Source organism: Aristolochia californica, unplaced genomic scaffold (assembly GCF_029961685.1).
Source record: "Aristolochia californica isolate CCGP_79_NKW_82.1479 unplaced genomic scaffold, dmAriCali1.0.hap1 SCAF_6, whole genome shotgun sequence".
Taxonomy (NCBI): Eukaryota; Viridiplantae; Streptophyta; class Magnoliopsida; order Piperales; family Aristolochiaceae; genus Aristolochia; species Aristolochia californica.
Genome location: NW_027182257.1, coordinates 34,475,588 through 34,497,863, shown reverse-complemented (window position 1 = coordinate 34,497,863; position 22,276 = coordinate 34,475,588). Strand labels below are relative to the sequence as shown.

The 22,276-nt window shown below is 40.3% G+C and overlaps 1 protein-coding gene and 1 pseudogene across 1 annotated transcript in view; one reads left to right on the top strand and one right to left on the bottom strand.

Moving 5' to 3' along the window:
• Window positions 1-19,030, top strand: part of LOC137935156 (brefeldin A-inhibited guanine nucleotide-exchange protein 2-like) — a 38,119-nt gene extending 19,089 nt beyond the window's left edge. The window contains exon 11 of the mRNA XM_068779827.1: window positions 18,100-19,030. Coding sequence (XP_068635928.1) covers window positions 18,100-18,705 — 606 coding nt within the window. The 3' untranslated portion in view covers window positions 18,706-19,030. The remainder of the gene's footprint in view (window positions 1-18,099) is intronic.
• Window positions 18,999-20,556, bottom strand: LOC137935347 (protein DETOXIFICATION 56-like; annotated as a pseudogene).
• Window positions 20,557-22,276: the final 1,720 nt, after the last annotated feature.

Sequence of the window (22,276 nt, the reverse complement as noted above, 5' to 3'; positions counted from 1 at the left end):
GAGGAGTACCAATGAGCGACTTGCTGAAAGAGATCAGATCAGCCGTCATACAGAATTGTAGCTCCAACATACAAAGAATTGAAGTCCACACTGTTACGGTCCCGGATCTGACACGGAGATTCGTAGGGAAGAAGAAGAGAAAGACGAAAATCAAGCCGAAGGGAAGCTTGATAACCCTAGGTTCTTTGAGGAGAACGCACACTCTTGTTTACGCTAAATCAATGCTTACCTCTTCTCATTACTCTTACCCCTTAAATAGGGTTCACCCTTACAAGGTTTAAGATAAAATATTACAAAAATGCCCTTATGGCCTATTAATTTTTTAACTGAAATAAAATAAAGTAAATTAAATAAAAACAATTAATTAGACTCTTAATAATGTTATTGTGTGCATAACATTATGCCCCCCCTTGGGAGAAAGAACTTGTCCTTAAGCTCAAAGGTAGGGTCTGTTTGCCCGTGCTGACGTCTCCACCTGTTCTCAAGTAGCATCCGCAGTATCTGTGTCAGCCCTCTAGACGACAAAACTGGAGCATTCTACCAGAGAAGAAAAAAAATATTTATTTTGCGCTACATTGCTAGCATCACTTGCTGTAGCATACCCCAATACAGATAAGAAACCGAATAACAAGTTGAACTATCACCTACTCCAAACTGGCAACTTTTGCTTTGATATGAACAACCCTTGTGTGATCTGCCCCAACGATCGCCTCATTGGCAAAATGCAGCATGTCCCCGGTAACCTGAGTAATTGGATTGAGTTGATTCCTAATTACGGCTGGCTGCCCAAGTTCAGCCAGTGGTTCTTCACTTGTCTGTGCATACATGGCTGCTATGGCTCCACAAAAATTCCAACACAAGGCAGAGATGAGGTTTTTCTTCTTGTCCCTGGCAACCACGGTCACTATTAAATTTCTACTCAAGAGAAATATGGTCTGTATGACCGTCCAGACTCCACAGACCACTATCGACATCCTTCAACTGTGCAGCAGTGGAGAGGACTGCTCGACTGAGAACAGGCACCCAGCAGGCATTGTTTGCAGTATATGGAAACAGTCCTTGTGCAGTAAATTGCCCAACACTACCCAGATTATTTATTTGGACAGCATACAAAAAATCTGCAGCACCTCCCATATCAATTGGCACTATTGCAAACCAGCACCCAACACTAGGATGAATCCCTCTGAGCATGCCAACACAGATCTTGCAGGCTACATTACCCCCAACAAAAGGTGGATAGCTGCATACCCCATGTGCTTTTTCATTCTTCACTGCCACTGTTTTCAGCACTGGTTGCTGGCTGTCGAGCAACCATTTTTGTTGCACTGCCACAGTTTTCAGCACTGGTTGCTGGCTGTCGAGCAACCATTTTTGTTGCACTGCCACAGTTTTCAGCACTGGTTGCTGGCTGTCTAACAGCAATGTTTGCTGCAGTGCCACAACAGCACTGTGGCCTTGGCTGTCTGGCAGCACTGTGTTCTGCACTGGCACAGCTGACCTCATTTGGTGGAAGAAGCCATGAGTGTAAGCACAAGCTGTCCCTCTTGATAAGTGCAAACGTTCCTCAGCACCATCCTTCAGGTGGTTGATATTCCCACGCAAAACTGCAGCACTTATATGCTGTCCAGACTCCGCCCAGAATTTAATTTTTTTCCCTTCAACAACCATAAAGATCATTCCCCACAGCATTACATTCAAATTAGCTACATCCTGCCGGGGAGTATCTGTTGTGCCCCCAGCAACAGATAATTGTGCTCCATAGGTCACTGCTGCTACTCGTAGAACTAACAGCACTGTTTTCAGCAGTGACACTGTTGGCAGCACTGGTTGCTGCAGTGCCACAGCAGCAGCTCAAAAAATTTTGTGGAAGAACTCATGTGCTGCAAAACCAGCAGCTTCCTCCTGTCTCCTCTCCCGAATCCTTCCATCTAAGTCAGAAGCTCCAACATTTGCATCTTGTAGGAGTCCTTTACATACAGCATCTATCAAAGTTGAATATGTAGCAACAGAGGGAAGAACATTAATTTTCTCTGAATCAAACAGCCTCAATGCTTGCACCAGACATCCCTCATGGCACAAACCATTAATCACTGCATTATAAATAACTATATTGGGATGGACACCCTTGGCTCTCATCCTCTCACAGAGAACTAAAGCCTCTTTAAGACATCCTTCTTTACAGAGCCCATCAACCACAACAGAGTAGATCACAACATCCAAAACCATTCCTATTTCTGCTGCTTCCAAGACAAGCTCATGAGCAAGTTGAGCTCTCCCTTGCCTGGTAAGTGCATACAAGATTGCTGTCAGGGTGCTTAAACTTCCCTCACCCTTATAATTTAGAAACTGAAGAGCTCCATTTATGTTCTGTTTGCACATGCCTCTTCTCCTCATAACAAAGTAAACATCAGAAGCTGCATAATGACAACCTTTCTTGCAAAAAAAAACTAATAGCATCATTATACAACCAACCAAGTTTCTCAGAATCTAATTGTTCAATCCAGTGAAGCAACTCGAAGAGACCCACTTCACCACCTTCATTAAACGTGGCATCCATCAATTTCATATAAATAAAATCATGCAGTGGCAACCCATTTTTTTTGAGTTCAAAAAATAGGGCAGCTGCCATTTCCACCATAATTTCTCTGCAGAGCACTCCAATGATGAAGTTAGAACCAGCAGCACCAGAAAATCCCAGCGAAGTCTTTTGGTACTCATCAAATATCTCCTCTGGATTAGTGCCACCCCGGCTATCTACTGGAGCCCTTTTCTGCACTGTAGTAGCAGCAGCCAGTAGACAATTCATCCTACTGTCCAACCCAGCCACAGAAAAATGATGCATCCCCCATAGAATTATCTCAACCCTTCCCTGAATATCCAACAAAATTTCATCTCCAGAATTCTCACCTGGTTGAAGAATTTTGACAAACAGTGGTCGAACAGCATACATATCATCCAAAAAATTAAACACAAAGTTATGAGATAGACTGTTACTGCTGGAAAAATGACCAGGAGCATACACACTGTTACTGTGTTCATCCACAACAATAGAATTCGTGCCATGCAGCTGGGCGCTGCCAGCGACAGCAACCCCATCATGTTTAACACCTTCCACTGGGTACCAGCATCCTTGCCTGTGCTGAGCATACCATTTTATCAGAAAAACAGAGAACCGAGAGTTTCCAGCAGTAATACTCCTATCAACCATTCTTTCAAAAACCTTCTCTACTGATTTTATGAAATGTGCTGGAGTGTCAATCAAGTCCCTTCCAATTTCGTCCCTTCCAACCTTACCTTTTCCCGACGGCGAACAACAGCCAGTTGAAAATTCCTGAAAGATTGAATGAAAATTCACCCTTACAATTATTTTCCCTATCTTCCCGAAAGATTGAATGAATTTAATAGGTCGTAGAGACTTACCCCAAAATTTGTGGAAATTGGGTTCCCGTTGTTCTGCCGATAGGTAGATTGAGAGTGAGAGTTGTTGTCCGAAAGCCAAATCCCACCGGAATTTTGTTTGACGGAGCCTCCCCTTTTTCCGGTGGCGAACAACAACCCTTAGAGGCTTCGCCGCTTGGAGATTTTTCGAGACAGATGGCTCTTGGATTTTTTGCGTCTCCTGTTCTGGGAGACGTTTTGTCCCGTGAGAAGGGGGTTGTGGATGTCGAACCCAAATCAGCCCTTCCCGTGAAAGTCGTATCTTGGAAACATTTCCTGGTTGGAAGAGTTGCCGGAAATTTTTCCTTCTCCTGTTTGGGAAGGATTTTTGCTTGCCGTGAGCAGGGGTGGTTTGATTTCGGATTTTTTGGGTCCCATTGCCATGCTCAGGATTTTTGTGCATGACTTATGCTCGGAGATTTTCATGGTCCTCGATTTCGAATTTGAGGTCGCACCCAAATCGTCCACAGCGACTTCGGATGGTGAACAACAAGACGTCGTGGACGAGGATTTCCTTGCTTGGGATTTTTTTTTAATTTTTCTGGCCCTTGGCCTTTCTTCCTGTCCGAGACAGCGTCTGCTGCCTTTCGTTCTGTGAATTTTCGTGCTCGGTAATTTTAGGTCGTATGACCTTCTTTTCTGCGGCAACGAGATGCCTCTCCATTGCCGACCAGTCCTCAGACATTTTCATGGAAGACTCACGCATTCCATCATGCAATGCTAAAGCCTCTGTGTACAAATCTTGATGCATCTTACATATTGTTGTGCGCAATTCCTGGAGTATGGCCAATATTTCCTCTTGGGTTGAAGAATGATCATTGTGTTCCCGTTCTAATACCAAATATTAAGTACCTAGCCAATACTACCCAAAAGACCGGCCTGGTAGGTAGCGGAAAACCAAATACTTAACCCCAGGACCGTTTTTTTGCGCAACACAGGTGTCTAGGTCACCCCCTCTATGTCGCTCTCTTCGGGATTCGAACTCGCAACAACGGTATAACTCTGATACCAAATGTTACGGTCCCGGATCTGACACGGCGATTCGTTAGGAGGAAGAAGAGAAAGACGAAAATCAAGCCGAAAGGAAGCTTGATAACCCTAGGTTCTTTGTGGAGAACGCACACCCTTGTTTACGCTAAATCAATGCTTACCTTCTCATTACTCTTACCCCTTAAATAGGGTTCACCCTTACAAGGTTTAAGATAAAATATTACAAAAAAGCCCCTATAGATAAAATATTACAAAAATGCCTCTATGGCCTAATAATTCTTTAACTGAAATAAAATAAAGTAAATTAAAGAAAAACAATTAATTAGACTCTGAATAATGTTATTCCGTGCATAACCCACCTTCCACGAGAAAGAGCATTGTAGCAGAATGTGATTTGTGGGTTGAGCCTCAGTGTTGCAAAAAGGGCACAAAGGGTCGATAGAGGGGTGACCTCTTCTTCTAAGCACGTCTGTCGTGAGACTTTGAGAAGCGCTCCATATGAAGAATTTTATCTTTGGAGGTGCACACAGACGCCATACAAAGTAGATCTCATGCTCATTTTGAGTCGAAACCCAACCATTGATGTATCTGTATGCAAATGATACAGAGAAAGTACCTCTTTTGTTCGTCGGCCACCAGATGAGCTTGTCCGCCTTCGAAGGTTGAATTCAAAACATCCATCGAGTGGCTGGCTTCCAAAGCCTCTATGTCGGAAAGACCCCTTCTGGGGTGTAGGCTCAGACCTCCTCCCTCATAAGCATTAAATACTGATATCTCTCTTTGTGCAGAGAGCATAAAAAGATTTTTGAAAGAGTTCTGTTGTGGTTTCTGCCCCATCCACAAATCATCCCAAAACTTGACGAATCTGCCATTTCGAACAAAGAATCTACTGGCTGAGGAGAATTTTGGAAAAAGTAAGTATAGTGCTCTCCAAATTGAAGATAGGCATCTCCGATTACCACCAGAAATCCACTAAGGAATCACAACCAAGTTTTACTAGTACCATTTCCTTCCAAAGATAGGAAGAAAGAGTATTGAACTTCCATAACTATATAAGGAGCAGCGCTTGGTTCATTTCCTTAGATTTCCGAATCCCCAGGCCACCCATATTCTTTGGCAAACAGACTTCATCCCATTTGACCAGATGATATTTAAAGGCATTGCTCGATCCCCTCCATAGAAATTTTCTTTTGAGTTTATCCATGGTTTTACATATGGATGTAGGACAAGGCATAAAAGATAGTGCATAGTTTGGGATGCCCGCGATGCAAGACTTGTGGAGGATGAGCCTCCCAGCTTTACTGAGTAAATACCCCTTCCAAGTTGCAAGCTGGGATTCAATCTTTTCAACCACCGGATTCCAAAGACTTTTGGATATGCGGCCATTGAATAAGGGAAGACCGAGATAGGTTGCTGGGGGGCTAGTTGTTGTGCAGCCAAAAATACTTGCCATCTCCGTTGGGAGTTCAGGACTGACGTTAAAACCCATGAGAGAGGTTTTTCCCCCCAATTAACTTTCTGCCCAGATGCTAATTCGAAAAGCCCCAAGACCGCTTTAATCCTTCTAGCTCCATCAATATTTCCGATTCCAAATATGATGGTATCATCCGTGTACTGGAGGATGGGGATATTAAAAACCTATTGGATACTAGTAGGAGGGAGCCATCCAAGATTAACAACCGAGTAAAACATTGAGGAGAGGTATTCAGCCATCATGTTGAATAAGAGCGGTGATAGCTGATCACCTTGTATGATTCCTCTAGTCCCTTTGAAATATCCACAGACCAAGCCATTGAGGATGAGAGAGTAAGAGGCCGAGCTTACACAACTTCTAATCCAATATCTCCATTTTTTGCAAAACCCATTTTTTCCATTATCTCATCAAGCAGGATCCAATTTACTCTGTCGAAAGCTTTTTCAAGATTGAGCTTTGGGGCGATTCTTGGGTCCTTGTTACGACGGAAATGATCAATAAGCTCATGCGCTACCATGGTGGAATCTAAGATTTCTCTCCCCTTGAGGAAAACGCCTTGTCCTCTATGAATGACGGTTGGGAGAAGAACCTTTAAGCGGTAAGCCAAAATTCTAGCAATGATCTTATAGGCACTTGTAACAAGATTGATTGGCATGAAGTCTTCTGGTGTCTCAACACTAGCTTTCTTTGGAACCAAAGTAATAAAAGATGTGTCGATACTGTGAAAGGTGATGTCATTTCTGAAGAAGCTGTGGATCATTGCTATGATATCCTCTTTGAGCTGAGGCCAAAACTTTTTTAGAAAATCTCCATTGAAGCCATCAGGGCCCAAGGCTCTATCACTTTCCATGCCTAAGACGGCATGCTCGATTTCTCTTGTAGAAAAAGAAAGCTCTAATAAAGAGGCAGCTATTGGAGAGAGACGAGAGAAACTGATGTGTTGAAACATTGGGCGGTTTGGACATTCCTTCGAATATAGATCTGTGAAAAACTTGACCAACACATTAGTAATTGAGGTCCGACACGACGTTACCTCATTATTGATGCATAATGAGGTAATTCGGTTGGATCTCCGTTTTGCCGTTGCTACGACATGAAAGAATTTTGTATTTGCATCTCCCTCCTTCAGCCATTTAAATCTGGCTCTCTGTTTCCAGCGGATCTTCTCTTGATGCAAGATGGTATTGAGATTAGAATTAAGAGAAAATTGGGAAGAAAACTCCGCAAGAGTTAAATACCTTTGTTCTTCTACCATGTCCAGGTCTGCGATCTAAGAAAGGAGGGAAGCCTTCTCGGCTCCCAGAGAGGTACGACAACTTGTGGCCTATTCCTTGATCTTTCTTTAAGAATTGTAGCTTTAGAGGGAGGGCCCACTCCCTTCTACCCAATCTTGGACCCTCAGTCCACCATCCATCAATAAGAGCATCAAAATTTTTCTCAATTAACCATGAGTTTTTGAAACAGAAAGGGGAGGGTCCCCATTTCTTGAAAGAGGTGGTCAACATGATAGGCCAATGATCCGACCACACTTTATTGAGAACACGATCAATGACATTCCCGAAAAGCTGCAATCAGTTTGGATATGCCAAAAAGGGTCAAATTTTGAGAGAATAGGTTGCTGCTGGTCATTAGACCATGTAAATTTGTTTCCGGAAAGGGATATCTCATCCAGCCCACATCCACTAATGAAATCCGAGAAACCTCGTATTGAGGCAGATATGCAGGTTTCCGATGGCTTCTTCTCATTGCAGTATTGAATAACATTAAAATCACCCTCAAATAGCCAGGGGTGTCTCCATGACTGATGAAGTCACTAAGCTCTTCCCAGAAGAGGCCGCGGTCCCTATATCTGGTCGGGCCATACACTCCACCCACGCACCATATTCTGCCGAAAGAAAGATCCTAGAGCTGGATACCCAATGAGCAACGACCCTCAGACACATCGAGAGAGTCAAAATTTGCCGAGTCCCAAGTGACAAGGATGCCTCCGGAGTGACCAGTAGCATTAACCGCCACCCACTTTATAGAAGGACACGACCAAAGCTCCTTGGCAATGACATCTATCATCTCTTGACATTTTCTCTTGGAAGATTACAATGGATGGCTTAAATTGAGAGAAGGAGCTAGAAATCATGCCACGCTTCTGAACTTCCCCAATACCTCTAACATTCCAAGATAGCAAAATCATTTGTTACCTTGTTTTTGGACTCCCGACGTGGTGCTGTTCCCAGGCAGTTAACCCCTATATACAACCCTTATAAGATGCGCCAAATTCATCATTTGTTGCCATGTCTCGTCATTATACTTATGACGTTGAACTTGGAATTCTTCGGCTAGACGAGCAGATCTATCATTTGGGCAGGGGGGGGGGGGGGGGGGGGTGCTGTCATGTCTCTCAGGGATTTGAGGATTGGCCAAGCTAGAATCATCTCGAGGGATAGCATTTTCCTGGCGCCTTCTTCTTCTTTGGTAAGTAGCTATGACAGGGGGAGTGCTGGGTTTAGCTGTGGTTTAGAATCAGGATTTTCAGACTCCATGTGCGGGTAAAGAGCTGAGGTAGGTGGCGATGGCCTTTCTATTATCAGATTAGGGCATCTTGCTCAACAAGGGTATGAAGGAGGCTGGAATCCGCATGAGCAGTTTCTCGCAGTTGGGGATTCCATTCCTCAAAAGATGCAGAGCTAGGGAAGAAGACTCCGTCAACAAATTTTTTGTTTATTTCCTCTGTGCGTTCTCCAATGAGATGTAACACAATAATAATGTAACCCGAAAGATGCAGAGCAGGGGAAGAAGACTCCGTCTCCTAAATTTTCTCGCTATATTATGTTGTTTGGCAGTAGAGAATCATTGAGAGAAAATAAAATAAGAGAGAAATTCACTCTTAGTTAATAAATTTTCTCTCACAAATGAAATTTGGGAAGAAAAGAAAAGAAAATGAAACTCGAGAAAATTTTTATCATCAAAATTTTAAAATATTACTAATTTTCTTTTCTTTTTCATTTTCCACATGTATCCAAACAAGAAAAATTACATTTTTTTTCCATTTTCTCTCTCATTTTCCATGGGCATCCAAGCAAGAGAAAAGAAACCACTTTTCTTTTCTCTTTCTCTTTTCTTTTCTCTCCACTTTCTGTATTCCAAAAACAGCCTTGGGTAAAAGCAAGACATGGATTTTAAGAAAAGAGACAGATTTCCTTCTGATTTCAATGAAAGGAGAGAAGTATGCTAAGAAATGGGTTTCATTAAGAGTTTTTGTTGTTTTTTATTTATTTTGGGTTCATCTTGATTTCTAACTGCTTAGTTTTCAATATAAGCTAAGTTTTTAAACATAAAATTGAAATTGGCGTATGTCATTGCTTTCCTTCTATATTTCTAAAACTTTCCCTCAAGTTGGAGAGTATTGTCAAGGACTCCCACTTTGGAACAAGTAGAGATGAGAAAACTTCTAAGTTTTATTGAATGTCTATGATTTGATGCTTGTTGAGGAGATCCCTTTATTCATGAATTTGGCCATCTACAAATTGATACTTTTTTGTGCACCTCATTGCTCTCCTGCAGAACAACAGTACATACATGCTGAAAAGTACAATTGCCAGGTAGGGTGGTAAAAACTGGAAAATAGAAGTTAGAAATCAACATAAAACATAAAAGATTACTTGAAGCCCCAATTAGTAATAAAAATACTAAATTAGAGCAAAAACAAGTTCTTTCTAGGATCTCACCTGGAATCCATTTGAGGTGTATAAGTATCACTCCAGGAACCCTAAAATGAGGGAGATCAAATCAATGATCTTAGAACAAAGGATTTGATCAAATCCAAAGTAGAAGGGAGTTTTACCTATTTGTTTCTCATGGCAATGAGAAATAGGCATCCATTTTCAAGGGAGAGAGAAGTACAAAAGGAGATGTTGAATTTCTGGAAAAGAGAAAAACTTTACCGACTTGTTGTAATTTGAGTGCATTGAGCCTCTATTTATAATGGAGGAAACATGTAGAATCTAATTATAATTAAACTACCTTTATCCCAGTTACATCCAAAGTGAAATACTAAAAGATAAATCCTAAAACAATTGTACAACTGAACATAAATAAAAGACTAACATAACTAAAACACTTTTAACTGAGACTCTTTTGTGAGACCTCCTGTGAGACTCTTGTAAGACTCCATGATATTAATTCTGGCTTTGTTAGATTTTTTACTATGAGAGTCATGTAAGACTCTTTCATATCTGCTCTTCACTAGGAGATTTTATGTTATGATAAATAAACTCATCTCAAAAGATAAAAGGACAAAAGAAACTCAAAGGGTAGAAAGGTGTCGATAGTGAGTTGTTGGTTGGTGATCTTCTCCCTGGCCAATGCATCAGCTATGCTATGGCTTTCCTAGGTAAGTTTTTACTTATCTAATTAAAACATATCAAGATGCAGCTTGATAGGCTTCTATTTAAGTAACGATTTATAGTTGAGTCCCCTTTTGTAATGAAAGTGGTGAAGAATTTTCCTGCAAAGTGTTGAAGGCTTTGGAGAACAGCTCTCTCAACTTTGCCACCATTGCTTCATTTTGACTAAAGGGAACAGAATAGGCACTAAGGATTAAACTTTAGAGTGTTTGATGACACTACCCTGCCAGCAGACTTAGGGTTGCCCTATGAGTTCCCACCAAAGTGTAGTTTCAGCTGTCCCTTAAGAGGGGTTCATACAGTGAGTGCAGGTATAGTGAGATTGAGCGAGTCAATGATCACCTTTTCAATTTCTTTTGAAGAGCAAGCTGTGAAGGTGGAAGGTCTCATGGAAAGAACTAGCTAGAAGAGAACACAGTACATCGTCTTTGATGACATGACCAATAGACTTTTTCTTACCCACAAACTTTACTTGTTTCATTCTTTCCATACATTCCAAATGATGGCAGCAGTATATATCATCCAAAGTAATTTCCAATTTTGCCCAAAGGGACTGAGTTCACTTGATCAAGCAGAACTTGAAAGGATCAGAAGCAAAATTGAAGACCAAATTTTATGATAAAGGCACTCCAAATTTATCCAGTCTCAAGGTGCCTATAACATAGTTGACATGTTTGGTCTTCAGTTACATTTCTTCTCTTACGATTAATGTACTGTGAGAATCTTGACTTTTGTTGCATACCACTTGCAAAGATATTCTAGGCATTGACTGTCAAAGTCTTTTGCTAAAGGTCATAGCCACAATAAGTGTATTGGGAGGTGACCATGTATGACCCAGAAGTGTCATGCTTCTAGATCATAATTGTTCTTTCCCGATCCTCTAATGTAATTTTCTACAAGGTTAGGTTATGAGCCTCAGAAGCTTCAACATCAATGGTATCAGAGCCAAGGATTAGCTTTGGTTCTTTTTGTTTAGGTTTACATACTCCCAAAATAGTTACGACCCAAAATCGGTCACATCCCAAACAACATTTGTAAATTACAAATGCATCAAAGACCAAAATCGGTCAGTCAGAAGGAACTTAATGATCCTTCGTATGACACAGTATTAAAAACTGGACAGACTCATGTTTGTCCAATAATAGGCTATTCACACGGATAGCATGATAAACATAATCCAATATTAAATAATATAATGGATTTAGTCGGTGATATCCTTCACAGTTTCTTCATGAAAAGTTGCTGTGAGAAATACACTACAAAATATGTTGCATTCCTTTGCCTAGGAATAGAAAGTGACGTACATGAACAAGTTAAAAAGCTCAAGAGGAATAAAAACCCATCTTGAGATATTAAAAGGAGGATATACTCAACCTACAGTAAAACTCCTTACAAGACCTACAAAGTTTTGTAGATCATGAAATTGAACACTCCAGGATATTAGAACCTAACCGAGAGATGAAAACTAAATTGGTTAATAACAAACCAAGTAGAAAAGAATTACAGGAAGTTATTTGTAAAATAGTTTCAGTAAAAAATAAAAAAAGTGTCGATAAAGATCGTCTTATACGAGACATCTGCGCTTTAACTCAAAATAATGAATTAAGAGAACTTGTTGTTCAACATACTTCTCCATTCATAACCTTGTATCAATTGGAACGTCTTCTTCAGATTTTGTTCCAAAAATTAGAAGAGATAGCGTCTCAACTAAAATTCCTAAATGTCTGAGCAAATAGGAATAGAATGTACTTCTCTTCAAAATAGTGTTCATGTACATCATGAAACACAAGGAGAATACGAAGAACATCCTAACCTTATGCAAGATGGACAAAAGTGGACAATCAGTATCCCTCGAATAGCTGAAGTCTACAATAAAGACTAGATTGAATTCCAAAAGAAATCCTACGTCTTCAAGAAAGAACTATCTGTAGAAATACAGGATATCGACTCTGATACCTTCTGCTACAGATTATTAAGTGAATTAGACTTAGCCAAGCTAAAACGATTCAAATGTGTCCATTATGGACTAGTTTGTATAGGATTAGACCCCTTGATATGAATCAACCAAAATTTACTCTTCATTGTAGCTATTGTAGATAACTCAGTGAAGAATAATTTTGAAAAAGCCCTACTTGGAGGAGTTAGAGCAAACTTAGGATTAGGCCCAGTTTCCTTGACAACCTGGCCCAACCTACAAATAGATTTAGACGACAAGTATATTCAGGATACCTTGTCCCTAAAAATCTACACAGACAACTGGTCGAAAAATGACATTCAACCAAGAAGAAGAGTAATGCGCATACTCATATGCGTAGTTGCAAGAGGAATCAATACTGGAAAGGTTCCAATTAAAGATTCAAAGAAAATCATGGAACTATCCAAAAATATTGGATATTTTGAAAATTTGACCATAGAAGAACTCGACCCAAGAGAGTTAACATGGCCAACAGAATGGGTAGTCCAACCTATGGCTCCCAGACACTTCCCCTCTCCCGAAAAACCATAAAGGAGATAGAAGGAAAACTAGTGATTAACAACGCTAGGCCCAGTTTTTCCCTCGAACAGGATAGGCCCTCTACTTCTTCCAGTAGAGCCTCCACCAGTTCCTGATTCGAAGGAATAGGCAACCCAAGGCCCAATGCCTATGTTCCACTTTACATCGATGATGACACATAGCCCATATAAAGCCTTAGGACCATCAATAGGAAACAGTGACATAGTCACTTATTCCAACCAAACCTAGAGTCTTCTGTTAAGACCCTTACAAGGTTAAAAAATGCTGTTGACAATCTACAACAAAAGTAATTTTCCTCTATGATGAACATAGACAAAGAAATAATAAAATGTCAAACGATCCTAGAAAATATTCTAGAAAAAATTGACCATGGAAACAGTCCTGTTTTCTTTAAATAATTAACATAACTAAAACAAAGTTTAGAAAATCTAAACAAAGACAAAATGCAAGAACTTCTATAAGAAGTCTTAGCATTAAAAGAACATTTAGGTTCTTCTTCTAGTCCATCAAGGTATAAAACTCGTTTTACACCTTCGACACCAAAATGATCTATAGGTGGAAACTATTAGATCGTTTAGAATTTTGTAGAGAAGAATTAGCTCTCGCGCTACAACAAAGAGATACTCTTCTTCCCGAAGATAACACAATCCCAAGTAATGTATCATTATTGGTGGATGAGATTCAATGATCGAGCTTACAAAATAAGATGCAAGATCAAAAGAATCAAAAGAAAGCTAAATGCCATAGCTTTATAAAATGATCTATAGAGAACGTCTATTAGATCGACTAAGAATGGCACGAGCGGAAAGATTCGTGCTCTGCAAAACAGAGATAATCTCAGACCAGCAAATGATAGTATTGCAGCCTACATTGAGTATCATTCTGAATGGATGAGATTGAATAACAGAGCATGGACCCTATAGTGCATAATCTGGAAATTACAAAGAAAACTAAAAGACATAGTTCTCTAAAATGAATGAGTTTTTCTACTTAACTGATATGGAAATTTCATTACCATTAGGCCTTCCTGACATTACTGGATGGCTTAAAAACCTAGTGTATATTGCACCATGCATAACACCTAGAAGAAAAGATCCAGAACCAACAGCCTTTAGGATCGCCTCCAAGGCATCATCCTCTACTGATGATGAGGTCTATGCAGAATACAATACTTTTGGTCGCCAACCGATTTATTATGTTCAAGAGGAAAAACCTTCCTCAAGCAAACAAAAAGAGCAACATGATAGTGAACACGAGGCATGGGACTCTGACGAAGTTGCTACAAAAAATACAAAAAAAAAAGACTATTCTACTAAAGACAAAAAGGCAGATGATCTTGGTAGAAGATTTCGAATGCTACGTGGCCCCAACCACCATGAAGTAGAAACCTCTAGGGTACGAGATACCGTTATGGAAGATAATTTTCGTGATAGAACAACGGATAATTCTTGCAAAAGAGAAAGTTACTGCCACTCAAAAGATATTGTTAGGAGGACAAAGGTATTCGACAAAATATACTAATGTCGATCCATCACATGCTACTAAAGGACACCAGTCTATTGAGAGCATAAACCCTTTTGGATTTTATCTCAACCTGGATTGCCCCAAGGATGGAGAAAAAGTTTTTAAAGAATGGGAAAGAAGCATGAGCAATGCTGCCAATATGCATGAATCTTGGGACAAAGATTCAGCATTTAACTTCTTTACCCATGCTTTACAAGGTAACGTAGCTCATTGGTGGGACAACCTTCCCAATGACCAAAAATCAGCTACATCAACATCTATAGCCTCAATACTAAAAGGATTAGTGGCTAAGATCTCAAAAGAATTTCTAGGAATACTTCCTACCCTAGAAGCTCACAATGAGAATACTAAACAAAGAAAACGTTTAGAGATTCTTAAAAAACTAAACAAGTTACAAATCTATAACATCTATTTTTATGAGAAGTATTATTGCAAATTTGCAAGTTACTTCTATGCAGTACAAAAAGAAGATTAGAAACCTTATCTGCTCATCTTTTATTCAAAATTGCCAGAACCTTTTGCAACTGTTGCTGAAAAAGACTATATTGCAAAATATTGGCACCACAACCCAGAGTTTCCAGCTTTGACCATGGACGTTTTCCTCCATATGGATACTCTAGGAAGAAGACAGGTTTGTACAAGACATGTTGGCAAACCTCTGTGAAGCACAACGACTACAAAATAAAAGTAGTGAAACAAACAAACATACATTATGGTTTTCTAACCAGAACAAAAATGTAGGAGCTTATGGTTGCCACAACCAGAAGCAAAAAAAATATCCTAAGAAATTTCATAAGAAAAAATTTAGGGTACCAAAAAGTTCAAAATCTAGGTATACTCCTAAAAAGAGATACTTTAGGAAAAGAACAAACTCTGGCCCCACTACATCTAGTAAAGGGTCAAATGCATATTGCCCAAAGGGGAAACCCCCCAGCAAATATAAATGTTGGATATGCCAGAAAGAAGGACACTTCACTTGCAATTGTCCTAATGATAAGAAAAAAGGGCAGTACAATACCTATATGGTGTTAGCTGAAGACAAAGGACTGGAAATCATTCATCATGAGGAAATTCAGTCAGATGATGAAGTATATGAACTTCATCTCGAGACAGAATCTTCCACTTCGGAAAACTCAGAAAATATGTCGGATTTATCAGGGACATTCTCCGAAACCCTGACTTGTAGTTGAACTTGGAAAATCACTGTTTTCCACGTATTGCAACTATTAACCTTTCCTTATTAGGAAGATAGTAGTCATCCATTTTTGTGGCTTCATTAACCTTTTTATAGTTAATGACCATTCTTGCTTTGCCACGTTTTATCTCTGGATGATTCCTAACAAGGAATGCAGGAGATGTATGTGGAGAATAACTTGCTCTAATTAGACCTTGGGCTAGCAAGTCATTTATCTGTGTTGAGAATTCTTCAACATCAGATGGAGTGTAAACCATAGGTTTTTCACGAATCTTTTTTTTAGGATCAAGAAGTTCAAGGTCTGCATATGATTTTTGTTTATTCCACCATTCTAAGAATTTCTCAGAACAAGTGGATCCCAGAAGTTGTTGAATCTGAATCGCAGGATTCTGCGAGGTATTTTTTTTTTCTTTCAAAAAATGAGAAAAAAGATTTCATTAAGAGAAACTCCCTAAGGAGATAAAAATGAATAATAAGGTAAAATTCCGATGAATGAGAAAGAAGAATAAAGTCTGAGGCAAAGAAGTTCCGACAACAAGATGTTGCTGTTGGAAGATAAGCTCAAGCCCACACGACCAAATAAGGCCCACATATCTAAGATTATTATAAGATGGGCCACACGACCAAGGAAGGACCACAAGATGGGCCCAATACCATAAGAAGTAGGACCCACAATGATTACCATGAGCTGACATCCTTATCACATCAGTTGGAAGATCAAGAAGGACTCACAAAAGTATCTTTATCTTAGGGTCACGACCAAGAAGAATTTTAGTTTGAGTTATGTTTGTCTTTTATCAATATTGATTTATTTAATTATGCTAGGACTTATCTTTAAGTGTTAGAGTTTGGGTGTAATTGGGACAAGGGTAGTTTTATTGTAATTGGACTCTACTACCTTCCTTTATTATAAATAGAGGTTCATGTACTCTTCCATAAATTCAACAGTTGCCTAGTGACTCTTTCACTAGGGAGTCTCAGAAACCATTTGCACACCTGAGTATGTGAGACCAAGATATGAAAATGTTTCTAAAAATATCCTCAATTTCTTCTAAGAGAATAGAAATCTTCCTGGAGGAGTTTTCTTTTCAGAGGCCCAACTTATTACTATCAAAGAATCCCCCATAACTATCAAAGGATCAGAGTAATGTGCTGAATAGTCTCAAAGCTTGGAGGAGGGCTCTAAATTTTGCCAATATTGAATCACATAAACTAAAAGGACCAGAATAAGTAAGAAGGTATTACCTAAAGAGTCATGTATAGCTCTATCCCCACTATCAAAACCCAGATTTCTATGGGAATGAGCATCAAAATTTTGTTCAAGAGATCCAGAAGGAATGGGGAACCATAGGGTGAGGGTGGGGATTGATCGGAAGGAGAGGGGGAACATTCTTTTCCAGTTATATCTGATTAGAGAACTAGGTGGGTGAGATGTTTTGTGGAACTTATGGCTCAAAAGAAGAAGGTAAGACATGACAGCCTCAACGACTCCTCCAGTTGATTTTATCCCCCCGGAGGTGTTGACAGCATTGTATGATTTTTTGACCAATTGCAGGAGGTGTTGACAGAATTTATGATTTTTTTACCTATATGCCAAGACTCAAAACTACCCTGAATAGTGTTGGGAAGGAATATGCAGAACATTGCTTTCTCACCCAGGTGTCCACCTATAAAGAGGTGAGGGTCCCCTTTCTTGATGATAGTGGGGCTGTAGCCTATAAATATGCTTTCAGAGGCTGATGCTTGGGCACGGGGTGCAAAGGAGGAAGCCAAAGATTCTCAGCATATTGATACTTGCTTGAGATGATTTTTCAAAAAAGGGATTTCATTTCCCTTAAGATAATATATAGATTTGAGCCAAAGAGACTAATTTTTAGGTCTGATAAGATAAAAGAGCAATTCTGATTTCAAAACCAAGTTAATTGAGTTCCAGCAGTAAATAAACAGAGAACTAAGTGTCTGGTCTCACTTGATGGAGAGAAAGCAGCTTTTTTCAATGATTACCCGATAAAAGTGAAAGTATTCAAAGATAAATTGATATAGAAGATCAGAGGGAGAATCTTGAATGAAAAGTTGTAAATATAATTTTTGTGTGAAACAATGTACATGTAATTTTCAAGAGCTCTTATTCCTTTTAATTCCCTTTGTAGATAAAAATGCTTAAATCAGGCCATACATGCTCTCGTTACATGTAAAACAAAGTTATAAGAGATACAAAGAGAGAAAAATAGAGCCATCCAACTGGTGTTTCAGTGACCTATTTAACCTTCATAGTGAAACTTTCAGTGCAAACTTGGAGGGTCATAACACCCATAAAAAAATATTAGTTACGAATCTAGCATAATTTTGACTTCTAAAAGTAAGATTGTTACTTATAACCTGACTTTAGATGAAGAAGTTGCTAAATGTTTTTTAATTCAAGACTACTTTCTTAATATTAAACTTAAATTGACTTTCAACATTGTTATCCATCTGATTTTTTGGCACATTTGAATGATGCCATTTCAATTCTAATCTGTCATGGCAGGGTTTTGAGATCTTCTTTTTTGCTAAATTCTTGCAGGCTGTGATGGAGATTTACACTGCATATAGAAGTCAACTTTCTGCAAAAAACACAATTGTACTTTTGGAAGCTTTACATGCTGTAGCATCGCATGCACATAGCATAAATAGCAATATTAATCTGCGGTTGAAGCTTCAGGACCTTGGCTCCATCACTCAGATGCAGGATCCACCATTACTGCGTCTTGAGAACGAGTCATACCAGTTATGCCTTACGTTGTTACAGAATCTCATGCTGGATAGACCACTCAGCTATGATGAGGTCGCAGTGGAGGTCCATCTAATTAACCTGTGCAAAGAGATCTTACAAGTTTACCTTGAAGCAGCTAGACCTGAGACCACAGTAGGTGTTGAACCGAAGCCTCGGTGGTTGATCCCGCTTGGTTCTGCAAGACGAAGAGAACTGGCAGCTCGTGCCCCCCTTGTTGTTGCTACCCTCCAAGCCATTTGTGAATTGGAAGATTCCTCATTTGAGAAGAACCTAGCGATTTTCTTTCCACTGCTAGCTGGCCTTGTTAGTTGTGAGCATGGGTCTGGTGAAGTTCAGGTTGCTTTGAGTGACATGCTGGGGACGTCTGTCGGTTCCATGTTGCTTCAATCCTGTTGAGTAGAGATGGTCTTCAATTTTTTTCTTAGTGTATGATACATAATTTTTTTTTTCTTCTGTTTGTTCTTGTTAGTTATCATCGAGGATGTGTAGATTTCTAGTTGAAGAGTTACGGTTACTGAGTGGGTAATCAGTGTTACTTTTTGTTGTGTTGAAAGCTATAGCTCTAGGCTGGATATAAAGCTGAATTATTGTTGTATTTTTACATTATTCATTCTCAATTATCTCAGTTCATTCTTGTCATCTTACAAGAACAAGTGGATACTTTGATATTAAAGAGAAAACTGTAGGTGTTAACGTTGTACACTCAGACTCTGCTGTTTGTTGTTATCCTGATCAGTTTCAGCAACGAGCTCTGCGTCACCAGTAACATACTCGCTCGCACATAGCTTTTGTGCTTTGCCAGCTTCTTCAACCCAATCAATTCTGAAAACCATTGCGAGCAGAAGAACAGCACTAGTTATTGTCCCGGCCAAGAAGCCCAGCAGCAGACCTCCGAGCCCCAGCTTTTTCCAGCAAGCCAAAACCACGCCCAAGGGGAGGGCCAGCAAGTAGAAGCCACCAAGATTAGCATGGCCAAGCATGGCCTGCCTGTCCCGCGCACTATTCCTCCGCAGACTGCCAAAGGGAAATTGATCACCTCCACTAGAGCCATTAACAGCATCGTCTTCTTCACCCCTTTCACCATACCCTTCTGGCAGCGACCATTACTGCCCCACCCGTGAAACCCGCCAAAATGCTTACTCCCAGTGAGAGGTAGGCTGAGCCGCGTGCAACCCACGTCCTGTTTGCACCGAGTTCGTTTGAGACCCGAGTTGACACACTCGTGGCTAGTGACAGCATGACCGAGTAAAGCAAGTAATCGAAGTTGAGGACGATCGCTAGAACTGAGACTGCTCTCTTTGGGTCAGTCAAGTGTCCGGCGAGCAGAACCAAGATCTCATAGCACCACCACTCAAGGCAAGTGGTCAGGCAACAAGGACCTGATAGCTTCAGCAGCTGAGTCCAATCTTTCAGTCCCTGATCCCACCATCCTCCTTCGTTCCACCTCTTCATTCCTTCTCGCCTCTCCATCATCCACATGTAATTACCCAACAAAATCACGACGAAGAGATCGGTGATCCATACTGCCATGGCAACTCCCTCGAGCCCCTTGGCCTTGCAGAGCAAGATATTGATCGGAACATGAAACCCCAAAGCCAAAGCTGAGCTGAACATGATCGGGACTGTTATGCCTTGGGAGCTCAAGTAAGCCTTAAGCGGACAAAGGAACGAAGTGACAGCCAAGTCCGGGAGGAGATGCATTGCGTAAGATTTTGCGACTGCTGAGATGTCCTCTTGTTGGCCAAATTGCACGAGTATGTTGTCAACGTAGAACCACAGAAAAGAGATGGGCAGCGTGGCCAGGAGGAGGAGGGTGGTGGCCATGAGCACCGTCTTGTGCAGGAGCTTATAATTTCCGGCCCCATAAGCTTGGCCACAGATGGGTTCCATGGCTCCGCATAGACCGCTTAAAACAGAGAAACCCGTCACGTTAGCGAAGGTGAAAGCAAGCGTCCCTCCGGCTAGCTGAAGCTCGCCGAGCCTGCCCAAAAACGCCGTCGTGATCGCGATCTTTGCAAACCATGTCAAGTTCATCACCAGTAACGGCAGTGCGATAGGTCGTTGCTTCCTCAGCTCCGCCAGAAGAGCCTTTCTGGGATTTTTAGGCCATGCTTCAGCAAGACAGGATGATGATTCCTGAAAACTTTGAGGTATTTCTGCCGTCTTTTCTTGTGATACCGAGCTTGTGATAATCGTTTCTGCTAAGTTTGGCCGTGAGAGACAATGCCTGGGGAGCTTAATCTCCATAGTTGCGTGCATGAAATTCCTGAAAAGAACTCTCCTTAGGTAACGGCCAATGGCTCTAGCGAGGATTTATGCCTTGAAACAGGTAATACTTCGTCATTGATTGCAATTAACCAAAAGAGAAATTCTGCAAGAGGTATTTCTGTTTAGGAGTTCCATGTCCGAAGCATCATCCAGGTTCTGGCCAATCGACGACAAAATTATAGACGAAAGAGACATGCTTGGAAGATTAAAGGAGAGGAGGCAACGTTGTGGGGGATGGGCACTAAATCACGTATCCAAATATTTTAGAGAGAGCACTTACTTCCACTTTGCATCCCACTCTTAAAGCAACAAAATCTGTGTTAAGTGCGTCCTCGTGATCCCTTTTGCTTTCATTCTGCCTTTATGTTTCGCCTCCATGATTGATTCTTATCTGTTACTAGTAAAGAATGGCGATATTGATTTTTCATGCAAGAGACTAAAGCTACTGGAAAGAAGCTTTAATGATTGGGCTTTTTACCAAATTACCCATTTTAAAAAACTTATTTCGATAAATGACATCATTTTGAACTTATTTTGAAAAATACCTAACTTTGACCGGTCCATTGTACATGTGTATTGTCAAAGTTGATATGTAAACTTTGACTGATTACATGTCACCATGTTATCAGTACTACGTGAGTAGATAGACACATCGATTGCCACATCACCATTCCGACACATCATCTGCCAGGTAAGACGCTACGTCGCTATTCCGGCATGTCGTCTCGCGCCACATAAGCCCTCATCGCTTCTTATGTTTTTTCGTTCTATCTCTCCCCGGTCGATCTTTCTCCTCTCCTCTCCTCTCACCCCCTCTCATCTCGCTCTCTCGCCATGCCAGTTGCGGCCGCTCCCCACTGCTCCCCTGCTGTTGCCGCTTGGCCTCGACCCTCTCTTCGTCTCAACCACATCTCTCACTCTTCTTTTCCGTTCTCCTCTGTTCATCTTTTTGCCACCCCTTCCTCAAAACCGAAGCCTTTCATTTCATCTTCTCGCTGCCCCCTCTCTCAAAACCGAATCCTATAATTTCCTCTCAACGCCCCCTCTCTTAATACCCTATTATTTCACTTTCTCGCCTCCCCTTCTCTCAAAATTGAAGCCCTACTCACCTTGCAAACCCGAATTTGAATTTCAGAAGCCAATTTAGCAGGGTGAATTTTTAGGGTTTTTGTTAATTGAATCTAATTATTGTGTTTAATTATAATGTCGATTTGAATTTATGTGTTTAATTACTGTATTGATTTTTTGTGATTTAATGTTTAATTTCTGATTTTATGTTAATGAAATTTCTGTTAATTGCAGATAAATTAAAATTATTGTAAAGTTTAATTGAAACTTGATTGAATTTCCCCTCCGTATTTATTAATTTTATGTATTTTAATTTACGGATTCCTATGTCATTGAATGTTGTATTTTCTGAAGTTGCTAGTTTAATTTTAGTTTAATTTAGTTTAATTTTTTGATTTATGAAGTTACAGTTTATTCTATTGAGATAAGATTTATAGGATTTTTAGTTGCTAGTTGTTGTTAAATAAATTTGAAGTGTCATGGAATGATCATGCCATGTGGTGAGGAGATTTGAGTGTTATAAATATCCACCACATGGGTTTTTTTGTATTTGTTTATGTTTGCCCTAGTTACTAGGATGGATACAAAGTCATATTAAGAGTAGGTTGGGTAATGGAGAGTGGATTGAGTC